The 25,742-nt window shown below is 44.5% G+C and overlaps 1 protein-coding gene across 1 annotated transcript in view; it reads left to right on the top strand.

The window, feature by feature from the left end:
• The window catches only part of LOC135208694 (probable myosin light chain kinase DDB_G0271550), a 34,219-nt gene extending 11,674 nt beyond the window's left edge, over positions 1-22,545 (top strand). The window contains exon 2 of the mRNA XM_064241144.1: positions 17,433-22,545. Within this exon, the coding sequence (XP_064097214.1) occupies positions 18,450-19,781 (1,332 nt within the window). The 5' untranslated portion in view covers positions 17,433-18,449 and the 3' untranslated portion in view covers positions 19,782-22,545. The remainder of the gene's footprint in view (positions 1-17,432) is intronic.
• Positions 22,546-25,742: the final 3,197 nt, after the last annotated feature.

Below are 25,742 nucleotides of genomic sequence, written 5' to 3'. Positions count from 1 at the left end.
ACATATCCGTAGAAATATTATTGGAGGCAGGAAGCAGCACGAATCCTATCCTATAGAAAAGGGATAGGTGTGCTTTTAACTTTGAAGGGTTGGTCGCTTGAGGCGCTTTCCCTTTCGTTAGCCTAGAAGTTATGGGACTAACTTCGATAGGTTAGGTCAGGTGGTGGTTTTAGCTTCGTTGCCCTCACAGTATGGTCAATATGGTCTAGTCACATTGTGGTCACGCTCCCGTTGACAGATCATCTAGAGCGCACCAACTACACAGGTCACTACCTTGTTGGCAACTCTAGTAAAGCAAAAGCAGACTTCGGTGACAGTAATCAAGAAGTCAGCTATGCTAACAGGTAAGGAATCAAGATGTCAATCATCTGCACTTGAGGTGTTTCCTAATCCTTCTATTCTGTCCCTTCCCACCTCCAATGGTGGGATTCAGCTATATATATATCTGACAGGTAAGTTTCATGAACAAAATGTTATTGTTATGATACAATAAATTTGTTCATACTTACCTGGCAGATATATATAATTAAAGTACCCACCCACCTCCCCTCAGGGGACAGTGGTATGAAAAATCTGAATAGAAAATGGGAATGATTCCTGATATCCGCCTCCCAGCGGCGGGAATGGGTACTAACCACCTGGCCGCCCACTGCGTGTGCCGGGAGTTTTGAAATTCTGTCGGACTTCGGAGAATACAGCTATATATATATCTGCCAGGTAAGTATGAACAAACTTTATTGTATCATAACAATAACATTTTTTTCTCATAAACAATTCACTAAACCATCGTCTGCTCGAATCATGGATTCTGGCTGCCAGATGTAACAACAAGGCTGAACAATTATTCCTACCATGGCTTTGCTTTAAAACTCTCATTTATTTAAAGTGGAATTTGGAGTGAATTATGAACCAAATGTGTATAATTATAATCAAATAAAGACTGTGGAGTTTCAGTTGTGATGGCATTAAGGATAAAACCACCAATTACAATGTAAAAATGCATTTCAGTTCGAAACTTGACCTCGGGAATAAAACGTCTCGTACTTTCACTAGTATAGGCAACAAAATCTTGAGTAATATCAATAAATGTTACATACGTATAGTATACGCAAATATTGTTCAAATGAGCACTGGGAAGGCTGGGAAGGACGTGGCTGCGATTGTAGAGCCGAATTGCACTCATAACCATACCATGTCATATTGGATTTAAAAACTATCTTGAACACATATTTTACGAAGACTTCATGTGCTTATTTTACTTCATATGTTAGTTTCATATATTTTGTTGATGGAACTTCAACCCTTTGAATGGTATGCTTATTCAATTGTATTGTTATTTCACCAATTAAATATAGTGAAAAAGTGGTCTTTCATTGATCAGTGGTTGCACAGTGGTGCTTTACCCTACAACAATGTTTTTCAAAAGTAGCCTATTTCTTTGTGTAGAACTACATGTTACCTAGGAAATTAACTAGGTACTAGGACCTACCTAGTATTTCTTTAGTACTTAAGTTGGCTATCAAGAATTTACCGATATTCGCTGTTGGTCAACTGTAATTAACTTTAGAATGGATATATGTTATTGTATGCCGGCCTTTCTGGAATGCTATCTTGAATGTGCAGCGTTAATGGGGAGCTTTTGGTTTGAAGTTGACCTTCTTTCACCGTGTGGTCTGGGGAGCCAGAGACCCCTTATGTTAATTTAGTTTAGGAACTATACTAAACTAATTGTAATAGGTTTCCTTAGCCAGTATGCCTCCCCATTGCACATGTGCTGAACCATTCCATAACAACAAGGCAGTCTGGTACTCCCATTCTTTTCCCCCATGAAAGACCCTACTTTCCCAAAAGTTCCCAACCATGTTGGGTAGTTACAAGGTTAATAACACCTAGTCCTTCATTAGCAACACTAAAAGTTTAGAAAAAAATCTGTTTTGAAAATGGTGTAACAAATGCAGTGAGGTGTCATAGCTATTGTAGGCCTGGTTGGCATTTCAGAGGGAATATGACCTAACCAGTATTACCTTAACTTATCCTAATCATGGACACCGTGTCTTACCCCTTCAAGTTAGTCGTGACCTCTAGACCAAATTTAACCTGTCATAGACTAGCGTTCTGCCACAGCCTGGTATCCACAAGTTGCTGACAAGAATATGTACCACCTTTTTTTATGTTCTTGGTGAGGTTTCTGTCTTTTGTGTATTTTTTTATAAATACTGTATTTTGTTTGTTTTTACATTCATCCTAAAGGGGCTGGTACTTAACATCATATCCATTTTGCACGTATGCCATAGGGATTCAGTAGTAGTTTTAAGTTACATTGGGCCTAACATGAGATGGGGTATTTAACCTTTGGATAAAACTAGTGTCTCACCTCTATGTTTGAGTTTGACGCTTGGCTCTTCCACCCTTATGGTGGTATTGAAAATTCTTTGTTGTAAATTTTATCCCATTTTATTTGCCCCTTTCAGTCTCCGCCCACTTAGCTGTCAATTTTCACACAAGTTAAGAATAGATAATTTGGATGAGCTTGTGAGTAGAAATTTGACTTGGTGGTCTTGTTAAACTATTCACTAGTAATAACTATTGATTTAAAGTATTTGATTATTTTCCACTTTGTATAGATGTAAGATCTGCTTTGTAACTGAGACACTGTTTTTTTTTTTTAAGGCATACAGTAGGTGAAGTTTAAGTTATGTTTTATTTAATTTTTTAATTTTTGGTGTTTTAGCCATGTACATTATATGAGTACTTTACAAGGCCAACTTGAAGGTACTACAAACAAGAGCTTGTAAATGCATTAGGACCATTTCTCTTAAGTTATTTTTTGTTTGTTGTTTGTAGTGTTAGCATTAAGACTATGAATATTGTATTTCATACAATCAACTTACATGTCAGATATATACATAGCTAAGACTCCGTCGTCCCCGACAGAAATTCAAATTTCGCGCCACTTGCTACAGGTAGGTCAGGTGATCTACCGGCCTGCCCTGGGCGGCAGGACTAGGAACCATTCCCGTTTTCTACTCATATATTTTCTGTCGCCGGTGGTATCAACATCGTTGCTGCCACCTCCTGACTGGAATTTGCTTTTCTAGACAATTGATCATCTTTTTGTGGACTTTTGGTGACGTACCTGGATCGTTGTTTTGGCATTCGCTACTGTGGACTGGATTTGGACTTGCTTTTGATTTTTCTTCAAGAATGTCTGATTCAAGTGGTTGTGTGAGAGTGTGTGTGAATGTAGGCTGCAAGGTGAGGATACCGAAGGCTTCGGTTGATCCTCACACTGTATGTCGCAAATGTAGAGGTTTTGATTGTTCTATTTCTAACACCTGTCATGAGTGTGAGAGGTTGAATGTTGAGGAATGGAAGACTCTAACTTCTTACTTGAAGAAGTTAGAAAGGGATAGAGTCAGAAGGGCTGCATCTAAGATTGCGGGTAGTAGTACAAGGCCTATTGAGCCTTTTAATGATTCTAACTCTTCCCTGAACTATGCATTTGATTCTAATTCTGTATCAGGGCCCTCACTGGCTTTACATTCAGATTCGGCCTCGGAAATTGCTGAGCTGAAAGCTACTCTTCACAGGATGAAATCCAAAATGGCTGCCATGAAAGGTAAGGATTGTGAAAGTGACTATTATAGTGAAGTGAGTGTCCCCAGTGTTGTGGAGGGGGCGTCTGACTGTCTCTGCGACGCTCCCAGGCCTAGACCTCTTCCAAGCTCCCAAGCCCAGAGGAGAAGGAAAGTCGAAAGCCGTACGGAGGTTGTGGAGAATTCCCCCTGGTCAGGCGTCCTTCAGCAGGCTCTGTAAATAGACAGACTGCTCAGGACCGCTATAGGAAAAGCGTCCTCAGAGAGTGCTTCTCTTCGTCCGCTTCTCCCTCTCCTAAACGAGGGTGGAAGGATTCGGACTTGTCCAGGCCCCTGAAAAGGCACTGGAAAGATCCTGTGTTGGATTCTAGCCCCGAACGCTTTTCGGAAGAAGCGCCTCCTTCGATCAAGAAGGCTAAGAGGGTTTTGACGTCGCATGGTTTGGACAAAACTCCTTCGAGATCTCCCTCTCCCGTTCAAGAAGACGCCGGAGAGGCTTCCAAGAGGATCATTTTGGCTGTGCAAGAACAGTTATCCGCCTTGGTAGGAGTCCTTTCGAAGGATCCCCCTCGTAAGAAAGACGTGAGGCTTCCTGTCAAGAAGTCTCGTCTTCCTTCTCCCGCCAGGAGTGAGGCTCCTGTGGGACGTGAGGCGTTTGAGATCTACTCTGATAGAGACTCTTTGGACGATTTTGAATCGCCAGTCAAGCGCGAAGTTTCCTACAGACGAGAAGCGTCTGATAGGATTAAAGCGCCAGACAAGCGAGAAACGCTTTACAGGCGTGAGGATTTTTCCAGACGTGATACGTCTGCCAGACCAGCAGCGTCAGCTGAGCGCGAGGAAGCAGCCAGGCGCGAGGAAGCAGCCAGGCGCGAGGATTCAGCCAGGCGCGAGGCGCCAGACAAGCATCATCCATACAAGGATATGGCACCAGAAAGGCGCGAGGCGTCAGTCAGGCGCGAGACTTTTCAGAGGCGCGAGGCATCAGTCAGGCGCGAGGCGCCAGCCAAGCGCGAGGAGTCAGCCAGGCGCGAGGCGCCAGCCAGGCGCGAGGAGCCAGCCAAGCAGAGGAGCGCTATACACTCTCTTAGCCCCTCTCCTATTAGGAGTTTGTCTCCCGTAGAGAGAATTATTGGGCAGGAAGACCCGGAACGGGAAGTGACTTCTCCCTCTGATCCGATTTTGGAAGAGGACTCACGGCAGAGAAGGGCTGTCCAACTACAAAGTTTTGACAGCTCTCCTCCTCCAGGAATACGGAGATGCATTGATCCCTGCCGCTCCTCCTTCGCCTCGTTCACTTTTTTGTTTTTTCATGCTCTAAGACGCCGAAGTCGTCGGCTTTCTTGAAGATGAGACCGACGATTTCTATAAAGAGAGCTCTTCAGTCGCTGGATAGCTGGATGCTAACCAAGAAGGAGCTAGTCAGGACGGTGTTTTGCATGCCTCCCGCTAGACTTATGGGCAAGAGAGGTATTTGGTACCAGACTGGGGAGAATATGGGACTCACTCTCCCAGCTTCGGCTGAAGCTGACTTTTCCAGTCTGGTAGATGCATCCAGGAGACATAGCCTTCATACTGCGAAGATTACTTGGGGTCTTTCAGAGTTGGATCATCTCCTCAAGGGACTTTTTCACATTTTAGAAGTCTTCAACTTCCTAGATTGGTCCCTTGGGGTGATGTCCAAGAAGGCTCATGCCTCGGAAGGACTCGATCCGGACGTACTCCTTGCAATTTTGTCCTGTATTGACAAGGCGGTACAGGATGGCTCAGGGGAAGTTTCTTCCTTATTTGGAGCAGGTCTCTTGAAGAAGAGATCTGTATTTAGCGCTTTCTTGACAAAAGCGGTATCCCATTCGCAAAGGGCAGCCTTGTTATTCGCTCCCAGGTCTGACTTTCTGTTCCCTTCACAGTTGGTGAGGGACATTTCCCGTTCTCTGACAGAGAAAGCAACACAGGATCTTCTCCTGCAATCTTCCAGGAAGAAGAGACCAGTGATGGTGGGAGACAAGAAAGGTGTGTCTACGCCTGTTCGGCCCTTTCGAGGAGGTCCTCCCGCTAGAGTTGCCGCTAAAAGAAAGGCGACTGAGAAGAGAGGTAGAGCCTCTTTCCGTCCCTTTAAAAGGGGAAAGTGAAGTGACGCTCCTCCAAACACCAGTAGGTGCCAGGCTCCGGGGATTTGCGGAAGCCTGGACTCTCATAGATACAGACGCTTGGTCTATGTCTGTTCTACAGAAGGAATACCTCATTCCTTTCCTGGGCAATCCTCCCCTGACGTCAACTCCGTGGGAATTGTCCGCCAATTACAAGGACCCTGTGTTGAAAGATACTCTTCAACAAATGGTGGATCAGATGTGGGACAAGAGAGCTATAGAGCTAGTGCTGGATCAAAGCTCCCCAGGGTTTTACAATCGTCTTTTCTTGGTGCGAAAGCCTCGGGGGGCTGGAGACCAGTTCTGGATGTCAGCGCTCTGAACAAGTTTGTTCAGAAACAGAAGTTCTCCATGGAGACCTCTGCATCAGTCCTTGCGGCTCTTCGCCAAGGGGATTGGATGGTGTCTCTGGATCTCCAGGATGCCTATTTTCACGTCCCGATCCATCCTTCGTCGAAGAAGTACCTCCGTTTCATGACGGGGGGAAGGATCTTCCAATTCAGAGCCTTGTGTTTCGGCCTGTCTACGGCGCCTCAGGTTTTCACGAGCCTTATGAAAAATGTGGCGAGATGGCTTCACCTGAAAGGAATCAGTATATCTCTGTACCTAGACGACTGGCTCATCAGAGCAAAGTCAGAGAAACACTGTTTGGAGAACCTGACTGTGACACTAAATCTGATAAAGACCTTAGGATTACTCGTGAACCTCGAGAAGTCCCAACTGATCCCCAGCCAGAACTTGGTCTATCTGGGGATTCAGATGGATTCTCGGGGTTTTCGAGTATTTCCTTCTCAAGAGAGACTAACGAGAGGTTTAGAAAAAGTCTCTCTCTTCCTAAGGAAGGAACGTACTTCGGCGAGGGAATGGTTGAGCCTATTAGGGACTCTTTCCTCGCTCGAACAGTTCTTTCCTCTAGGAAGACTTCATCTCCGTCCGCTTCAGTTCTTCCTCAGAAGATCGTGGAACATGAAGACAGGGCTTCTCTCGGACAGTTTTCCCATTCCAGTTCTGATGAAACGCCATTTAGAATGGTGGTTACTCCCACTGAAGGAAAACAAGGGTACTTCCCTAGAAACACAGAACCCAAACCTTGTATTGGAAAAAGGTTGGGGAGCAACCTTGGGAAAGAGAGAGGTGTCAGGCACTTGGAATGCTCTTCAAGTGTCCTGGCACATAAACTGCAAAGATCTGTTTGCCGTACACCTAGCCCTAAAGAGCTTCAAACCTTTGGTGAGGAACAAGATAGTACAAGTGAATGCGGACAATACAACCGCCCTTGCATACATTCGAAAGCAAGGAGGTACTCACTCGTATGCCCTGTACGAGCTCGCGAGAGACCTGCTGTTGTGGACATCGCAAAGGAACATCTCTCTGTTGACGAGGTTTGTTCAGGGATAAGGAACGTGAGAGCAGACAGGCTGAGCAGGAGGAACCAGGTCCTTCATACCGAATGGACCCTCCACTCAGAAGTTTGCCGGAATCTCTGGTCTCTTTGGGGGACTCCTCATGTCGACCTCTTTGCCACGTTCCTCTCAAAAAGACTGGAAGTCCTTCTGTTCAGTAGTAGAAGGACCCCAGAGCTCTAACAGTAGACGCCCTTCCTGCTAGATTGGTCTCATGTAGACGTTTACGCATTTCCCCCATTCAAGATTCCGGGGCAAGTGCTCAGGAAGTTTGTGACTTCAAAGGGGACAAGAATGACCCTGATAGCCCCCTTTTGGCCAGCTCAAGAGTGGTTCCCAGAGGTGCTGGAGTGGATGGTAGACTTCCCCAGATCCCTTCCACAAAGGAAGGATCTTCTCAGACAACCACACTTCGAGAGGTTTCATCAAAACCTCCCCGCTCTCGCTCTGACTGCCTTTCGACTATCGAAAGACTTGTCAGAGCGAGAGGCTTTTCTAGCAAAGCAGCAAGCTCGATCGCTAGAGCCCGGAGAACTTCCACTATCCGTGTTTACCAATCGAAGTGGGAAGTTTTTAGAAGGTGGTGTAAGTCGAAGAAGTTGTCCTCCTCCAGTACCTCTGTAACAGAAATCGCTGATTTTCTGTTATTTTTGAGAGAAGAATCGCGTCTCTCCGTAGCCACGATAAAGGCCTATAGGAGTATGCTATCGGCCGTCTTTAGGAATAGAGGCCTAAATTTGGGAAACGATAAAGATCTACATGATCTGATTAGATCTTTTGAGACCAAGAAGTCTAACATTACTTCTCCCCCTAACTGGAATCTAGACGTGGTGCTTAAGTTCTTGTCATCAGAGAGATTTGAACCCTGCACTTGGCCTCGTTTCGTGACATAACGAGAAAATGTTTTATTTCTTTTGTCACTGGCGACGGCGAAAAGAGTTAGTGAGCTGCACGCCCTTAGTGATAAAGTGGGTTTCAATCTAGATTCAGCCATCTGTTCCTTCAAAGAATTATTCTTGGCGAAGAATGAAAATCCTTCGAATCCCTGGCCGAGAAACTTCGAAGTAAAAGGCTTATCGGGTCTCGTCGGCAGGGAACCGGAGAGGTCTCTTTGCCCAGTAAGGGCGTTAAAGTTTTACATACAGAAAAAGAAACAGTTGGGAGGTTCTAGACAAGGTCTTTGGTGCTCGGTGAAGGATCCATCAAGACCTATGTCTAAGAATGCTTTAGCCTTTTTTGTCAGGAACGTCATTACAGACGCTCATAAGGCTTGCACGGATGATTCTTTCAAACTCCTGAGAGTAAGAGCTCATGAAGTGAGAGCAGTGGCTACGTCTCTCTCTTTTCAGAGAAATATGTCACTTAAGAATATCTTGGAAGCGACATTTGTTCCGATACGTAATACAAACCCTCGGTCCTTTAACAATAGGAAGGTAACTAGCGGCAGCTGGGACGGTCGTAAGCTTCGAACAAGGGGAGAACGGTAGTTAACTGCTTGTCCGATCGTGCGCGCGCCGCGCGCCCGGGCGGTGAAGAATCACTTTTGCTTTCGGCCGTGGTGTGACAGGACGTGTTCGTCATCGCTCTGCCCGCTATTTCGTCGTGTGCTTTGGATGTTTACAATTTCTTCTGACTGGTTTGTTTGTGGTCTTGAATGAAATTGTAAGTACTCTTTTTTCATTTTTCATTGTGAAGTGAATTGAATTAATTATGGATCAAGAAGAGCTTTCGCCGCGCCCACCAGCTGCCCGTAGAGTGTGTCCCGGGCTGGAGGGGCGTAAATGCGGCGGATTCCGCTCTTATCCTGACATTGATCCACATGAATTATGTTATCGGTGTCGGGGGCGAGAATGCTCCCGAGCCGAACCATGTAATGTGTGTGTGAATTGGTCCGAGGCGCAGTGGGTGCTGTACGAGGGTAGGAAGAGGCGTAGGTCGACCAAGGAGTCGTCGGAAAGCTCTCCAGCGACTCCTTTGGTGACGGATACCTCGTCATCCTTTCTACCTCCAGCTCAGCCCCCACGATTTGCGCCTTCCCCTGCGGGGGGGGTTTCGGAGTCCTTCTCCTCACTCGATCCGTCGAGTGTGGAGGAGGGTGCCCGATACCCGGATGTTCAATTGTACTCGGGGTCTTCCGTCCGCTCTGGGTGGGGTTCGTCCTCCCCCAAGCGTGAGGGTGCCCCTCTAACTGACCCGACTGTTCCTCCCTCAGGTGTGCCTTCTGTGAGTGACGACCTTGGACAGGTGTGGGCGTCGTTGGGACTGCAGGGCGCCCCCAGTATCCAGGGCTTGATTCAACGTCTAGCGGGGTCGGCAGTTGTAACTCATGGTGTAGTCACAACAACGACTAATACTGTGTCCACACCAGCGTACGCCGCCCCTCCTCATGTGGTTTACACGCAACACATTGCGTCGGTGACTCCAACGGCATCAATCCAAAAGCCGATTGCTGCCGTACCTAAGAGGGGCGTGCCGCCGCCACCTGGTTTCTATGTGCTGACCGCACTCCCGACTTTCGCTGTCCCAAAAGTTCGTCCTGATCTGCTGCCCGTCCCAATGATGAGTTTGGCTGAATTGGAGAGGTCTGTGACGCCGGACTATGCTGCCGTACCTGCCGTACCTGCAGCGAGTGTTGCTGGCCCAGCCGCTCGCACCGCTCCTACGAAGCGCGCGGTGCGGGACGCTCATGCTGATGTTGCTGCTGGTGCTGGTCCTGCTGGTGCTGGTCCTGTTGGTGCTGGTGCTGGTCCTGCTGGTGCTGGTCCTGTTGGTGCTGGTCCTGCTGGTGCTGGTCCTGCTGGTGCTGGTCCTGCTGCTGCTGGTCCTGATGGTGCTGGTCCTGCTGTTGATGTCCCTGCCGCTCCTGCCGTGCCTGCCCCTGCCCACGTCGCGTCTCGTCATGAGTGCTGCACCGGTCTCAGGTCTTTCCGGACAGGATCAGTCGGGGCGTGTTGCTTCGGCAATTGGCCCGACTTTTCCGTGGATGGAAGACCTGACGTCCGTCCTGAGAGAGCTGACGAAGAAGAGGAAGAAGAAGAGGAAGGTGTCGTCGTCGTCTTCATCGTCTTCTTCGTCGTCTGTTGCCGCCTCTCCCCCTTCGACTTCTAAGGCTTCCAAGCCGAAGAAGAAGAAGGCTGCCTCCTCCCCCCCTAAGAAGGCTCCTGCGGACCTTCGAAGGGCCCGTCTCGCTCTGGCGTGACGGGGGGTGCTTCTGCTGGTCCTCCTGTTCCCTCGGGAACAGGGCCCGTCTCCTCTTCTGAGAAGAAGAAGAAGACGGGGACCAAGGATGTGCTGGCTACTGCTGGTACATCCGCGCCTGGTCTTGGTAGCACTGCTGCTAAGCCAGGTACCGGCTCGACTTCTCGTTCGCGAGAAGGTCCGAGTGTACGGTCTCCTTCGGGCGACCGTGCAGCTAAAGTCAAGACGCCTGAGCTTGCTCACCGTCATGACCGAGTGGCACGGAGCAGAAGACTGTCGAGAGTCGCGCAAGTGACTCTCGCCAGGCCAGCGGCCGCTCTCGTAGCGACCAGCCGGTACCTCGGGTTGACGTGACGGTCTCTGACCGGCCACGGGTGAGGCTGGGAAGAGGTTCCCCTCGACCAACGCACCAGCTTCGGCTGGTACCAGCGGTTTGACGTGCCGTGAGGACGCTCACGGTCTCACCGCGAAAGCGAGCTCTGTAGATCACCTGACCGCCGCTCCCACAGGGACCGGACGGAGACGGTGGCCAGCAGCAGCTCGTCTGACCGCACGGGACTGGGGTCGACGTGCTCAGTCGAGCCGCTCGCCACAGGTGAGCGGCACGGCCAGGCCTGCAGATCGATCCCCACCGCGGGTTGGTGATCGGCTGCAGCCCCCCACGTACGCTGGTCCTGCCAGCGAGCGGGGGGGGAGCGTCAGGTCTGTCTCTCCTATACCTTCAACTTCCTCGGGCTACACCGGGAAGAGCGAGGTACCTAGGAGTGATCGTGAGAGGTGCGCCGCTCACGATCCCGTCACGATGCCGCACGCACCAGGCATGGTCTTAGGACCAGCCAGGTCGTACGCGCAAGTGGTTGGAGGCGACCGTCAGGGGTCTGTTGCTGTTCCTCCTTCTGAAGGAGGAGGGTCTCGAGAGCTGCTCCTGTTGGAGGGACTGGACGGTCCTACTCCTCAGGACGCTGTAACTCCCGAGATCCAGAGGAACTTTGCCCAGGTTATTGCGCTGATTCGTCAGCACAACGACCTGGGGGAAGGATCGCCGCTACCACCATCTGAGCCACGTCCCGGCTCGAGTCATTTTGGGGCCCGAAGAGGGAACCCAAATTGACGGTGGGACTGCCGCGATCTGAGCTTGCAGACTCAGTCCTTGACCAGGTGGAGAATTTCGTCTCAGGACGAGAGGACTCACTTAAGTCAGGACAGTCTTCCAAGCTACTTCCTCTCCTCTGCAGCGACAGCGGAAGTTCTACGTGCCATCAGTGATCCAATACCGCCCAAACAGGTTAACCCGGAGCTAGCTAGGCTAACTCCAGGTGTGTCCCTGCAGCAGCTCCTGTCGGAGAACTTGTGGTTCTCGCAGCAGGAGGCACTGGGCCTGGAAGCTACCGCTATGGCGGCTTTCCAGGCAGTCTCTTGTTGGATCTGTGGTCCCTCACAGTATCCAAGGTCGCGGCCGACTCGGGGGCGCTGCCCTCGAAGACGACCCCGACTTCAGGAGACTGTGCCAGTCTGGAGGTAGGGCCATCTCCTACCTCGCCCATCAGACGGCAAACCTGTGGGCCAACTTGGTTCCTCCGTCGTAGGGACGCTGTCCTTACACGAGTAGCCAAGGGGGCCGGGCGTGAGGCGGTAAATGGACTCCGTAACGGACCAATGAGAGTTTCCTCCGCTCGGTCTTCCCGGAGAGATGGTGGACGCTGCGGTGGAAAGACGGCGCACTGATGACAGTGACCGTCTGGTTCACCAGGCAGTTACGAAGGTTTCTGGGCAACCTCGTACAACTGCGGCTAAGCCTAAGAGTTTAGCTAGCGCTTCCCTCGGCTGCTAAGACGGCTGCTCCATCGAAGCCCCGAGGAAAGACTCTTCCTGCTTCAACTTCTGGTAAAGGAGGCCGTAACCAGCCCTCCTCCCAGCCCTCCTTTCCCGAGGAGGTGCTGGGAAGAAGTCGAAGCGAGGTGGGAAACGCTAGGGACGGCGTTCCCCCTCACCAGCTGCCGGAAGTGGGGGGGTGCCTGGCGAGCCATTGGGCAACTTGGCAGCGCTACGGTGCCGAGACCTGGATAGTAGACGTCCTTCGGGAGGGATATCTACTACCCTTCGAATCTCGGCCACCCCTCACCTCCAACCCGGTCCATCTTCAGACATATGTTCTGGGATCCTCAAAGGACGACGCTCTTCGGCAGGAGATCAAGACCATGCTGACCAAAACGAGCTGTAGAAGTCGTAGTGGATCGGTCACCGGGCTTTTACAGCCGCCTTTTCTTAGTGGAAAAGGCATCGGGGGGCTGGCGCCCGGTGATAGATCTCTCTCCCTGAACCGATTTGTTCGCCAGACTCGGTTCAAGATGGAGACAGCACGTTCCGTGCTGACTCCATCAGGGAGAACGACTTCATGCTTTCAGTGGACCTGAAATATGCGTATTTTCAAATACCCATCCATCAGTCCTCCAGAAAGTACCTCCCGCTTCATCTTCGACGGACGGTGTACCAATTCAGGGCACTTTGCTTCGGTTCTCTCAACCGCCCCACAGGTGTTCACGAGAGTGTTCACCGTGGTGTCTGCTTGGCCCATTCGCACGGGATACGTCTTCTGAGGTATCTCGACGATTGGCTGGTCCTGGCGAGCTCCGCTCGCAGTTGCCGCAGGACAGGGATCGACTTCTAAAGTTTTGTCGCGATCTGGGGATCGTGATAAACTACGAGAAGTCCGATCTCGAACCCAAGCCAGAAAGATGAAGTACCTGGGTATGCTGATCGATACACGGTAGCAGCTCAAGTCCGCCCCGCAGACTTGAGGATCAGCAAATTCAGGGAGGCAGCCGGCCGGTTCCTGTCTCGGCAGGAACAGGCAGCTCAGCAATGGCAAGTCGTGATCGGCCACCTGTCGTCACTCGAGAAGTTAGTTCCTCACGGACGTTTTCACCTGCGGTTTCTCCAGTGGAGACTAAGGGAGAGTTGGTCACAGGTAAAGGATCCACCTTACTTCCCCGTGGTCCATCACGGAGAAGGTGAGGCAGACCTAGCCTGGTGGCTCGACGACAGGAACCTCTTAAGAGGGGTGCCTCTACGCACTCCACCCCCCCCCGAGATGCTGCTGTTCTCAGACGCATCGACCGAGGGATGGGGCGCACACCTGGAGGAGTTGCTGGCTGCAGGTGTGTGGGACCATCACGACAAGCACCTTCACATCAATGTCCTAGAACTCAAGGCGGCGTTTTACGCTCTCCAAGAGTTTCCAAGACCGCTTGATGGGACACTCGGTGGTGTTGATGTGCGACAACACCACAGTAGTGGCATACGTCAACAAGCAGGGGGGCCTAGTGTCTCTCCCGCTACACCAGTTGACTGTGCAGGTGCACGAGTGGGCCACGGCTCACTCGATAGAGCTCACACGCTACATTCCAGGCAAGAAGGAACTGTAGTATCAGCACGCTACATTCCAGGCAAGAGGAATGTAGTAGCAGACAAGCTCAGCCGTCGGGATCAGGTAATAGGGACCGAGTGGTCCCTACACCCAGAAGTGGCGGAAAGGCTCTTCAACCTGTGGGGGCGTCCGGTCATAGACCTGTTCGCCACCACGGCACAACAAAAAACTTCAAGTTTTTTGCTCAGCCGTGCCGGACCCATGGGCAGCTGCAGAGGACGCTCTTCAACACCCCTGGGACAACCTCTTCGTCTACGCCTTTCCTCCCTTTTGTCTGATTCGGAAAGTGATCAGCCGAGCGCTGGTCACTCCCAATCTCAGGATGATCCTGGTGGCTCCCAAACGACCTCAAGCCGTTTGGTATCCGGACCTGCTGGCTCTTCTTGCGGAAGAAACCGAGAGAGATGCCCCACTGGCAAACCTTCTAGCCCAGCCACACGTAGAGCGGTACCACCGAGCAGTCCAGTCCCTACAACTTCACGGCTGGCTGTTATCCACCATCTCTTGCGAACGAGAGGCTTTTCTGGGCCGTCTTCTGTGGTTGGTGTCGTAGACGGGGTCTATCTCCTCCTCAGAGTGCCACTCTTCCGTCAGGTAGCGGATTTCCTCGTGTTTCTTCGCCGAGAGAAGCTCCTCTCAGTACCCACAGTTAAAGATATAGAGCCGCCCTGGCGTCGTCCTAAAACTGAGGGGACTGGACATCTCGAACTCGTTCGAGATCTCCTTGCTAATGAGGAGCTTCGAAAGGTCTTGCCCACCCAGGGAACTCAGGCCCCCTGAGTGGGATGTGACTCTCGTCCTTAGGAGTTTGACTCGAAGACCATTCGAGCCACTCTTAGAGTCGTCAGACAGGGATCTGACCCTCAAGACCCTCTTCTTGCTGGCCCTGGCATCGGCGAAGAGAGTAGGGGAACTTCATGGTCTGTCCTTCAATGTTAAACATTCCAGGGGCTGGGGATCTGTGACGCTCGATTTCGTCCCGAATTTCGTAGCTAAGACTCAGAATCCGTCGATCCCTGACGACAGGTTCGAGTCTTTCACGATCCCCTCCCTAATGGATTTCACCGACAATGATACGGATGAGATGCTGCTTTGTCCTGTGAGGGCGCTACGGCGCTATCTGAAGAAAACTCGAACACTCAGGCCTGAGTGTCGACGCCTCTTCGTTAGCACTGGGGTGACCAAAGAAAGAAATTATCCGAAGAAACAAAACCGCTTTTCTTTCCATGGCTGCGTGAGGTGATCAGGAGAGCGTACGAGGCTGAGGGTAGTGACGACATCCGTACGCTCCGACCGAGAGCCCACGAAGTCAGAGGTATTGGACCCTCTTTGGCGTTCCGTAAGAACTTCTCCGTGGCGCAGGTCCTGAAGGCAGGTGTCTGGGCCAACCAGACTACCTTCACGTCCTTCTACCTTCGGGATATTGCCCACAAGTCCTTGGATACTTTTTCCTTGGGACCTGTGGTGGCTGCTCAACACGTTGTGTAAGCTTACCCAGACACCCGAGCAGGCAGAACAGCATCGATTCCTGGTGTGACTGTAGGAATGAATGGTTGAATGAGAGTGCGACTGGCTTCTCTTCTCCATCTTTCTCTCTCTCTAAACCTGTGGGCAGAGGGTCACGGTCGTCACCATGCTGCTGGAAAGGAATCCGATGCAGGTAAGCTACTCGACGAGCCCCACCCCAATCTATCCTTTAGTTAGGGATAGAAGCAAATATCCTCCACTCCCCCAACCCTCCAACAAGGGGGAAGGAGTGGATGCCTACTTGAGACAAACCCATAACTTTATGTTGGCTCCTGTACAGGAACAAGTTCTTACAATGCTGGTACGAAGAGATACGCTTGCCTTCTCTCTTAGTACTTGGCTCAGAGGTCTGACCATTGATCCTGCGGTGCACACCCCGATCAATCGGACGAGGTTTGGATCCCTCCCTTGCTCTTACGACCAGGGAGGCATTCCAAGGTTGGACGAACACCAGTCTGTTCACCAAAAAGACTCAGATTCCACCCACCAAGAAGTGAGTCTTCCTATTGTTAAAGGACCGAGGGTTTGTATTACGTATCGGAACAAATGACAATTTGTCGAAAATTGCATTTTTCCTAACTATACAAACCTGAGGTCCTTTACATATAGTCCCACCTCATACCACCCCTCACTCTGCAACTTTTTGCATGGGCCTAAAGCAAAAGTGATTCTTCACTGCGCCGCGCGCGGACGATCGGACAGCATTTAACTACCGTTCTCGCCCCTTGTTCGAAGCTTACGACCGTCCCAGCTGCCGCTAGTTACCTTCCTATTGTTAAAGGACCTCAGTTTGTATAGTTAGGAAAAATGCAATTTTCGACAAATTGTCATATTGGAGATGTAATTCTGTGTTTGCTTCTCACTATTTGAAGGACGTTCGTGTGACCTATGAAAAATGTTTTTCTTTAGGTCCTTTTGTGTCTGCGGGCACAATCCTGGGTACAGGAGCTAACACCAATCTTTAATTACTACATAAGTCTAATAGATATGTTCTAGACTTTCTGCTGAACAAGTGCAGATGCCGCACAGGCGGCCAGTCACTTCCGTTCAGTAAGGAACTCTTGTGATATCTTTTATTAGATGAGTATCATATAAATTTTTTTTTTTTTTTTTTTTTTTTTTTTTTTTTTTTTTTTTTTTTTTTTTGTTTTTTTTTTTTTTTTTTTTTTTTTTTTTTTTTTTTTTTTTGAAAAAATTATTGTGTGCGTGTGCAATTTGGTTTGAGTTACGGTTGTTGTGAAGAGTTTGGGGATAACTCGGAGCAATTTTTAATACTAACAAGGTGGTTAGGATCAGGTGGTCGGGATTGGTTGGTGTGCTCCTTAATAAGGTGTGTTGTCATATAAGTGGATCAGCACCCATTGACAAAGTCCTTTCAGGCTCTGCCGAGTAAGTGGGTAAGACCCCTTCGGCAGACCCACAAGAATTCTTGGCCATAGATCACATATCTCGCTAAAGTTTCTTGAGGGTGATGCAGACTACGGGGGCAAACACCCACAAAGTCTACCACCTATCAGGTAGGAACCAGGTTTTTTATTTATACCTACAACATATGTTGTTTTACCTGTCTATTCCAGAAGTAGCTGTCTCTTACCCTCCACCGAAGGGTGCCAACAGCTATGTATAATATCTGACAGGTAAGTTGATTGTATGAAAATGATATTGTTATAATACAAATAAAGTTTCTACATACTTACCTGGCAGATATATACGATTAGGGCCCACCCAGCCTACCCGCAAGGAGACAGGGGGAAAGAGAAAAATATATGAGTAGAAAACGGGAATGGTTCCTAGTCCTGCCGCCCAGGGCAGGCCGGTAGATCACCTGACCTACCTGTAGCGAGTGGCGCGAAATTTGAATTTCTGTCGGGGACGACGGAGTCTTAGCTATGTATATATCTGCCAGGTAAGTATGTATGAAACTTTATTGTATTATAACAATATCATTTTTACTTCAGAAATATGCTAATATGTCACATTTTTGCTTGTAAGAACGTTAATTATTTAAGACAATTTAGTTACCAATAAGTGTTAGTTCATGAAATCTTGTCTGAATTTAAATGAGTAGCACAGCTAGGGTGAGTTAGTTATATCTAATTTGTGTCATATATATTTTTTTTTTGTATTTCAGGAACCATGTTCATCATTTTTCCTTAGAAGAAGATTGAAAAGGGTCATCATGTGCGTCGACTGGGATATGAATATCCTGCCTTAGGTGGGATGGCAATCCTACCTAACCTTTGCCACTAAAAGTACATTACACCTGTTGCAGTCTGTGATCTTTTCTATGGGACGAAACCCTCTTGAGCGTTAACCATTTCACACAGGAATAGTGATTCTTTGTACCTGTTTATTGTAGTGTCTGCTGCTACTACTCTGTATTTATAGCTTTGTTTTAAACTTGGGTGGTGTTGTCTTTGAGTGCTTGCCTCTTTTTGTGTGACAGTGGCAGTACTGTAGTATGAGAGGTTTTGTATACCATTTAGAAAGCTGATGAGTGAATGTTTTCCGTTATGTGAAGTGTGCTTGACTGAAGCATAAGTGGATAAGAATATTTAATTCCTTAGGTTCAGATCTCATTTTAGCTTTAATCATTCTGTTTTAATTTCACGTTTCAAGATATTGCATATCTGTGGTCATTGCAATTTTCAAATCATGTTGCTGTCATTTTTCATACCAGCAGGAATTTAGATACTAAAAAATTATCAAAATTTAGGCTAAGCAGGAAATTAAAGTATTTTTGGAAAATTCAGTCTGAAATCATAGGTAACTAGTCTGTTCATGGTGGAGAAGAAAAATATTTTTGATTCAAAGCATAAAAATGGCATCATAAGTGTGAAATATTAGCATACACGGCAAGATACTTTTAAATTGTAATTCTAAAATTTAAGATCAAAGTGAGAATTACATGCATTCTTATTAGTAACTTGCAAGCATTAACTTGTTTTTCTACATGCAAGTGTTAGTTGTTGGTAAGTATTGCTATGTGTATACCTACCATGTTTTGATTTCTTGAGCTGTTACTATATTGTATGAAATCATCTTTGCTAGGGCCAATCTGGAATTGGACTTTGCCCTCTGGATACAGAAAGGGATATAGTAGGTTTGGATTTTTATATTTTAAATCTGTTTGTTGCAATTGGCTACAATGGTGTTGATTGGTTACTATCACTTTGGAATGGTGTTAGGCCGTGGGAAGTTTGGTTGGGTGTCTCAAGCTACTCACAGAGTTGTAGGTCATTATGTTGCTGTAAAGCATCAGCCTTGGGCTGTGGGAGGAGACACCTGTGGGGGAGCTTCTGGTAAACATGTTGACTGTCAGCATGCTGATGAAACTCAGTGGCGAGCAGCCCTTGAAAATGAAGCAGAGTTACTAGCCCGAATATCACACCCTTCTGTTGTAGCCTTGCTTGAAGTAGTACGCAAGCCTAGTGAATTATATTTATGCCTTGAATATTTGGGAGAGATAACCTTGGCATCTATGGTGTCTCAAGACTATGAGGAAAAAGGTGCAGGCTTAGCTGAGCCTGAAGCTGCATGTATCTTTAAGCAAGTTGCAGCTGGTCTGCATCACTTGCATTGTGAAGGCATATTGCATCGAGATGTTAAGCCAGAAAATATTATGATAATTCCTTCACATAATGGTGAAATGCCAATTGCTAAGTTAATTGACTTGGGTCTAGCAGCCCTTTGGGATCCCTTGTCTCCTCTTAATACGTCTTGCACTCGTGCAGGGACTGTAGTATACATGGCCCCTGAACTTACATCATCTGCTCATGTTTATGGCCCTGAAGTTGATGTATTTAGCTTAGGTGCTTCACTGTACTATGCTTTAATTGGGGAAATTCCTTTTATGGAATACTTACGCAATGGCAAAAGAGGTACCACTGCTGTGTTTGGTTTGCAGCTCCAACATGAGGAAGCTCTAGATTCTTTAACCAGAGAAGCTGTGGGTTTACTTCGATCAATGTTGGACGCTAACCCAAGCAAGCGGTGCACTTTACCACAGGTTTGTGGTCATACTTGGATTATTCAAGAATATATCCCCTCCTCTAGAAGCTTGGGAGCTAATTCATCACTTATAGTTGATTGCCACGGTGGTCTTGATATTTCAGGCCTCTTCAGTGTGATTGGGAAAGATTATTTCTGTGGAGAAAGTGATGAATCTTCAGAGTTTGGTGACGAGGCAGGTAGTTCAGAGGAGCTTGTGTTTGTCAAAACCAATCATTCTAGGTCAATAGCTAGTACAAGCAGCAGTAGCTTAGGAACTGTAAGTAAGTTAAGGATTAGAAGTTCAAGTAGCAATAATATTGAAGATACAAAAGATATTTTGGTAAATATGGAATGCGTTGATCGTGTTTCATCTCTGTTGCAGAAAGATAATGATCATGTGTTACAGCATCTTGGGGAGGAACCATGGGGACCAGTAGGTGGTATTTACAATCTTTTGCTTCATGCAGGCTTAGTTCAGCAAATATGATATGTATTGTTGAGTACTTTCTTCAAAATCATCTCTTGACATCGTAGTGGATTGCTGTACCTTTTCCATGATGTTTAAAATGGCAAGTTGGATTATTGCATGCATTGGTTTTCATAATAATAATAATGTATCTTTATAATCAGGAACATTAGTAATGTTTTTGGAGTGTTTTTCACTAGTTGTAAATATATGGTACAATCATAAGTCAAATCAGAATAGAGAAAAAGAATATAACTCAGAGTGGATAATGAATCATTCCAAATTGTTTCATTTGGACTCCACAATATTAGCTTCAAGATGAAACCATTGACTCACCTTCCAGAAAAATAGTTATAGATTAAGTCAAAATTTACTTAATTAATCATATGTAAGCTATTCTTATACTTTATTCTGTGAGATAACAATAAAACATATGTTGACGAGTTACCTGTTGTGTAGCAACTAACGATTTATGTAAGTTATGAAATTTTGTACGATGTTTATGGTACAGTAAGTCCTTGCATACAATAGTTAATGTAGTGTCCACATTTTGGGCAGTGTTGCTCATGAGTTCACCAATAATATTCCTCCATTTTCCCATTACAGTACGTATATTTGTCCTTATAACAGTATATAGGAAGCTGTTTGTGGTCTTTCATGGTGCCTATTTTATCTGGATATAATTTTTGATTCTATATACATACATATATGACATAAGTATTATTTTAGCATTACGTATGATATTGTAGTGGCCTTAAGATATTTAAACATGAAAATGGGATTGATTTGTAGTAGAACACTTGTTGCTTAGGTATCAAGAGTTACTGTTTTTCAAAGCGCATTGAAGGTGCATTTGAGGGAATTGCCTGTTTTGTTTTTAATGATGCTGTCAATCATTAATGTACCTCTTTTTCTTGTACATTTCGAGTAAAATGACAGAAATTTTTTAAAAGTTGCTGATGTGTTGTAATATGTTTAAAAGTCTACAGGTATGTTTTGTCTTGGATGAAGGTCAGTCATGTGGGTGCAATTTTTTATTGTACAACTAAATGTATACTTCTTAATCAGTTGTCATGCTATAAATAGGAAAAATATTAAAGAGCCAAAATAGGGTAACTATGAGCAAGAAAGTAAAAGCAATAAGTAAAACTACTGATTAATTTGCCTCCAAAATGTGTAATTTTTTTGTGTTGTTTATGCACAGCACATATTAAATTATCCAGATTTAGTTCACTATAAAATTTGTTGATTTTGCCAGTCTGATAAATTCTGTCTGAACCCATTGGATGAAATTTCCAGTACTAATTTGTTTGGTTACAGTAGTTCAAATGCAGCATTGGTTGATGAGTTCATATGAAACAATACAATACATGTTACTTTCCTTTTGTAATTTTTAATGGTTGTAGTGTTTTTCACCTAAAATACATAGTACTATCAGAACTAACTTTTCCTTATATAGAATTAATATTTAGAAACTATTATTGCTCCAGAAAGTATGGGCCTCAAGCTGTATTTGTTCTTATGTATGCATTTAAAATAACTAAAGAAGCAATAAAGGTACAGGAAAAGATAGAAAATTTAAGAGGATCGGGTAGATGAACCAGGTAGCTTGTTAACATTTTACTTGTTTGAGAACTTTCCTGAACACTCATTGATAGATCTTTTTTTACACTGACGTAATATGAAAGCAGGGCCAAGTTAGCTTGAAATATTGGAGCTGCATTAAATAGTGATGGCATTGTAAAAGCAAATAGAACCTAGAGGTAACATTTTGTACTGATGAAAAAAAATAGCTGTGTGATAAGAAAACATAGAGAAAATATAACTACAGTAGTACTGGTGTTTAATCAACCAATGGTAAGCAAAATTAGTGATGAAACTGGATAACAAAATTCTAGTGTGCTGTATTTGTGTTAAGCTTAAAATAAGTAAAAAGGCAGAGATATTGCCCAAAGCTGCGAAGTTATGATGACGCCTGACATTGAAATAACCAAACATGGTAGTGGCATGGCTAGAATCCATTGTAAAAAGAAAAACAAACAAAAGACATACTTTGTGATTGAGGTCTACAGGTATGAAAGGCAAGAGTTAATTGAACAGTGCAAAATGTGGTTTTCCTAAGTATATGAATGGAAAGTTGAACGAAGTCGCATAATTATTTGGTAGTCATTCCCCATGATGTAGTCCCTTAATGTAGAAAATGCACAGCATATTTTATGTAACTGTCCTAATACCGAATAACAACGAATGGCCACTGTCTTTGACACAGTTTATTAAAACAAAATTTCTTTAGAATCGTCAACACAATTAAAATTTATTGTTTTCAGAAAGTTTTAATCCATGAAGTACAGTAATTTAAGAGCTTAACCCTTTGCAGCTTTTGGGGTAGCTGTAAACCGCTCAAGTTAATTTTAACCGTATATTCACTTACAAAAGTTAACTTCAACATGTCGCTAAGCCCAACTAACTAGGTACTAACTTTTGCCTGTCATCGAGCTCTAATTTCAGGCTTTCTTATACATATATGTATTTTACAACATATATATAATTGCTTATGGTTTGCTATTTTGGTCCAAATTTTGGTAACTTTTGAACTTGTGTGTTGTAGTTGATTATTTCACGTGCCATAATGCCTGTAAATTAAACATAAGTATGGTCTGTAATATGAATACATTTACTGAATTTTATTGTTACAACTCTCTCTCTCTCTCTCTCTCTCTCTCTCTCTCTCTCTCTCTCTCTCTCTCTCTCTCTCTCTCTCTCTCTCTCTCTCTCTCTCAAACAGCTTCTTTCTGAAAGGAAAACTTCATATGCAAGCTATGGCATTTAAGTGTTAACTCATTATGGCTTGGGATGGAATTTTATGGGATAAGCTCAATGTGTAAATCATTTATTGTAGTATAATGTATTGTATTTTAAATTAATGTGTTGTAAGCCATGCACTGTACATTGTAAAATTGGCAAAAATCCAGCACTAATGAAGACATTGTCAATGTATATCCAAGTTATTATTTATGTGCCGTAATGTCTGACTGTTGGCTTACATCAGAAGTTGCTCTTTCATGGACCATTTTTAATGTCGAATTGATTCCTACTCATGTATCTCCAAATTTTCTCCTTGTCACTGGCCCAATGACAGAAGAGGGAAAGTTGTTTCTATCTAGTTTCTTTGGTTTTATTTATGTCACTGTTTATAACTTTTAATGAGGTCATTTGCGATGTTTTGTTGGTGACTTTTGAGGTGTTGCCCCTTCAGTATACACTTGTATAACACCCTTACCCAGTCTCCTGCAAATACAAGTCTATGGATATGCCACCAAAAAATGAAACCAATCATAAATACTTTGCTTTTATTCTGCTGGTCCAAAAAAAGTACAGTTATTAGTATAATTTTTAAATACAAATATAAGGGAAGTAATAAGATACAGTGACCATGTAACTTTGAATGCAGTTGTGAATATGAAGGTTCATCTGGTACCTTGGTATATATATTATATAATATATTATATTATATTATATATGATAATATATAATATTATAATTATATAATATATATTATAATATAATAATTATATATTATTATATATTAAAAGTTGTAGGTGATTAGAAGTCTTAATATAGTCAGTACACACACAACTAATATGCTGTTGTTTTGTGTGTGTAGGCATAGGTTTTGTAGAACTATACATTGCTAGAATACTATTTTGTTATTTTTTAATAATCCTGTGTAGTACTATTTACTGAACTTTATACTTGTGTAAATACACTGTATAGTATATATTTAGTTTCATTTTCATTTTGGTTCTTAACTTAATTGTGGGTTATTGATGGATGGACAAGTGTCCATGCTAACCCAATGTATCGATTGAAGATAAAAGAGCAGGTCATTGTAGAATCTAATACTACAATCAAAGTGGTGAGTCTTCATGTTGAAAGAGGGCGGTATATTAGAACTGGAAAGCCATAGGTGACGTCAGTAGATCATTGAGAGTCTGATAAGAAGGAAGAACCCTTAGTAGCGGCACAACCAATCTGACCTAACTAATGTATAGGTAGACCAGCTTCATGATATTTTTTTCGTGAATTGGAAAGGTTTTAATATTTAATACCTTTTCAATGGCAATCTAGGTTTGTCAAAGCGAGTCTTGAATTGCTGGCTTTTTTACCTCTAGATTATGTAGATCTCAAGATCCTTCCCTCATGCATTCATTTCCTGTATAATTTTTCGTCTATAGTTTTCTACCTTTTCATCCACTGTGAATAATAATAATTAAAAAATAATGACTGTGAACAAATTATTTTGTGCATCTTCTGAAACTCAAAGATGGATTGTTAAATAGCACTCCACCACCTGGTTCAGACGAATTTGGGAAAAGTTAACTGTCAAGCTTTCCTTTTGATAATGCTTGCCCAGTCTCGAAAAACCTGTTAACTGCTTACACTAGTATGTAATGTTTCTGTTGCATGGCTAGACAGAAAATGAGACGTCTGACAACAAAATTTCTTCTTGTTTATGGTTTGCCGAGATACTAAGCAGAATGATCCAGTTTTCTTTACCATACATTAATGCAATAATTTTCACATCAGAACAGTCTGCAATATGTCAACAATTTCAAAAATTGACCGGGATGAGCAGCTGCTGAAGACAACCCTGGTATAGTGGTGCTCTCGAAATTCGAATCACCCTTCCTCCAATCTCAGGGAAAGTAAGGGTGCTGTTTGCCAATGTGGACTATCTCATTATGGCTGAGACTGGAACTCCGGACCACCAACCGAGGCAAAACCACCGAGCTACCATGATAACTGAAAACATTTCAGGCAACTTAACCGAAAAGAACGTGGACAGAAACTTGAAGTAAACATCCCTTTCAATGGGGCCCAAGTAATAAGTTTTGTACAATACTTTAGTCTGTAAAAATTTGAAATACTAGGTAGAATGTACTACAAGTTATATCTAGCCCTTTCTCATTTCAATTCCTTTTTCGGTCATGAAAATAGGTCAAGGTAGCATTAAGATATATCAAAAGTAGCAGAATTATCCCGTAAATAACTTAAATTTTAAAAATACTTTTCTAAATCGGAATCCCAACATTCAGTTTAAGACAAGTATCCCCAACATAGTTTTTTATTTACGTTTTCTCCTCTTATACTTTGCTATTTAACGAAAATGTATTGAAATCTCTTTTGTGAACAGTTTCGGCTTTCCGATTACTTTAAACTTTTATTTCTATTTTGTTTTATTTTCTTGACATGTAGCTCAGATTGCAGAATCAGCATGCAAAATGTTTTCTGTTTTGGCTTAAGGGAAGTTTTCCTTTCAAACTAATAACTAAAACTTTATGTTTACCTTAGATGTTTACGTGTGGAGTTTTTGTATCATGCCATATAGAGATTGCTTTTTTTTTCCTGAATATGACTGAATAACTGGTAAGTCGTCGAGTTATGACCACACCCTCAATATTTTTAAGCTTGCCTCCTTGTGTATAAAAATGTTTTCTGTTACATTTGTTGTGTGTTGAAGTTTCATTGATAACGTGTGACAATCCATATAAGTTTAGTGGTTTTTTGTGACCAAGGCGTTTGCTGAACTAATACCTAACATTTGGGGATATTCAATAAATCTAAAAAAAAATAAAAGCAATTATAGTACTACCAAAAGTCATGACTGATGAGTAGTAGACAAAGTTGAATTTTAAGTCCATGGTTTGGTTTTGTGTAAAAGATTTTAATAAATTCTACCGATAATGACAACAACAGTAAAGAATGGATCGGCATGAATGAAGTAAAAATAAAAAAGATTGCTTTTGAACCAATTAAAAAGATGCTTGATCAAACAATGTTCCCGTCAATCATCAAGCACTTCGTACAATATGCAATTAATTAACTACAAAACACATCTTTTCTGTACATATACAAATTGACATTTTCAGATATTATTAACAGTAATTTAATAAGGAAATATTTGTTTTATGATTATTTATT

Source organism: Macrobrachium nipponense, chromosome 35 (genome assembly GCF_015104395.2).
Source record: "Macrobrachium nipponense isolate FS-2020 chromosome 35, ASM1510439v2, whole genome shotgun sequence".
Taxonomy (NCBI): Eukaryota; Metazoa; Arthropoda; class Malacostraca; order Decapoda; family Palaemonidae; genus Macrobrachium; species Macrobrachium nipponense.
This window is presented reverse-complemented; position numbering and strand designations above follow the sequence as displayed.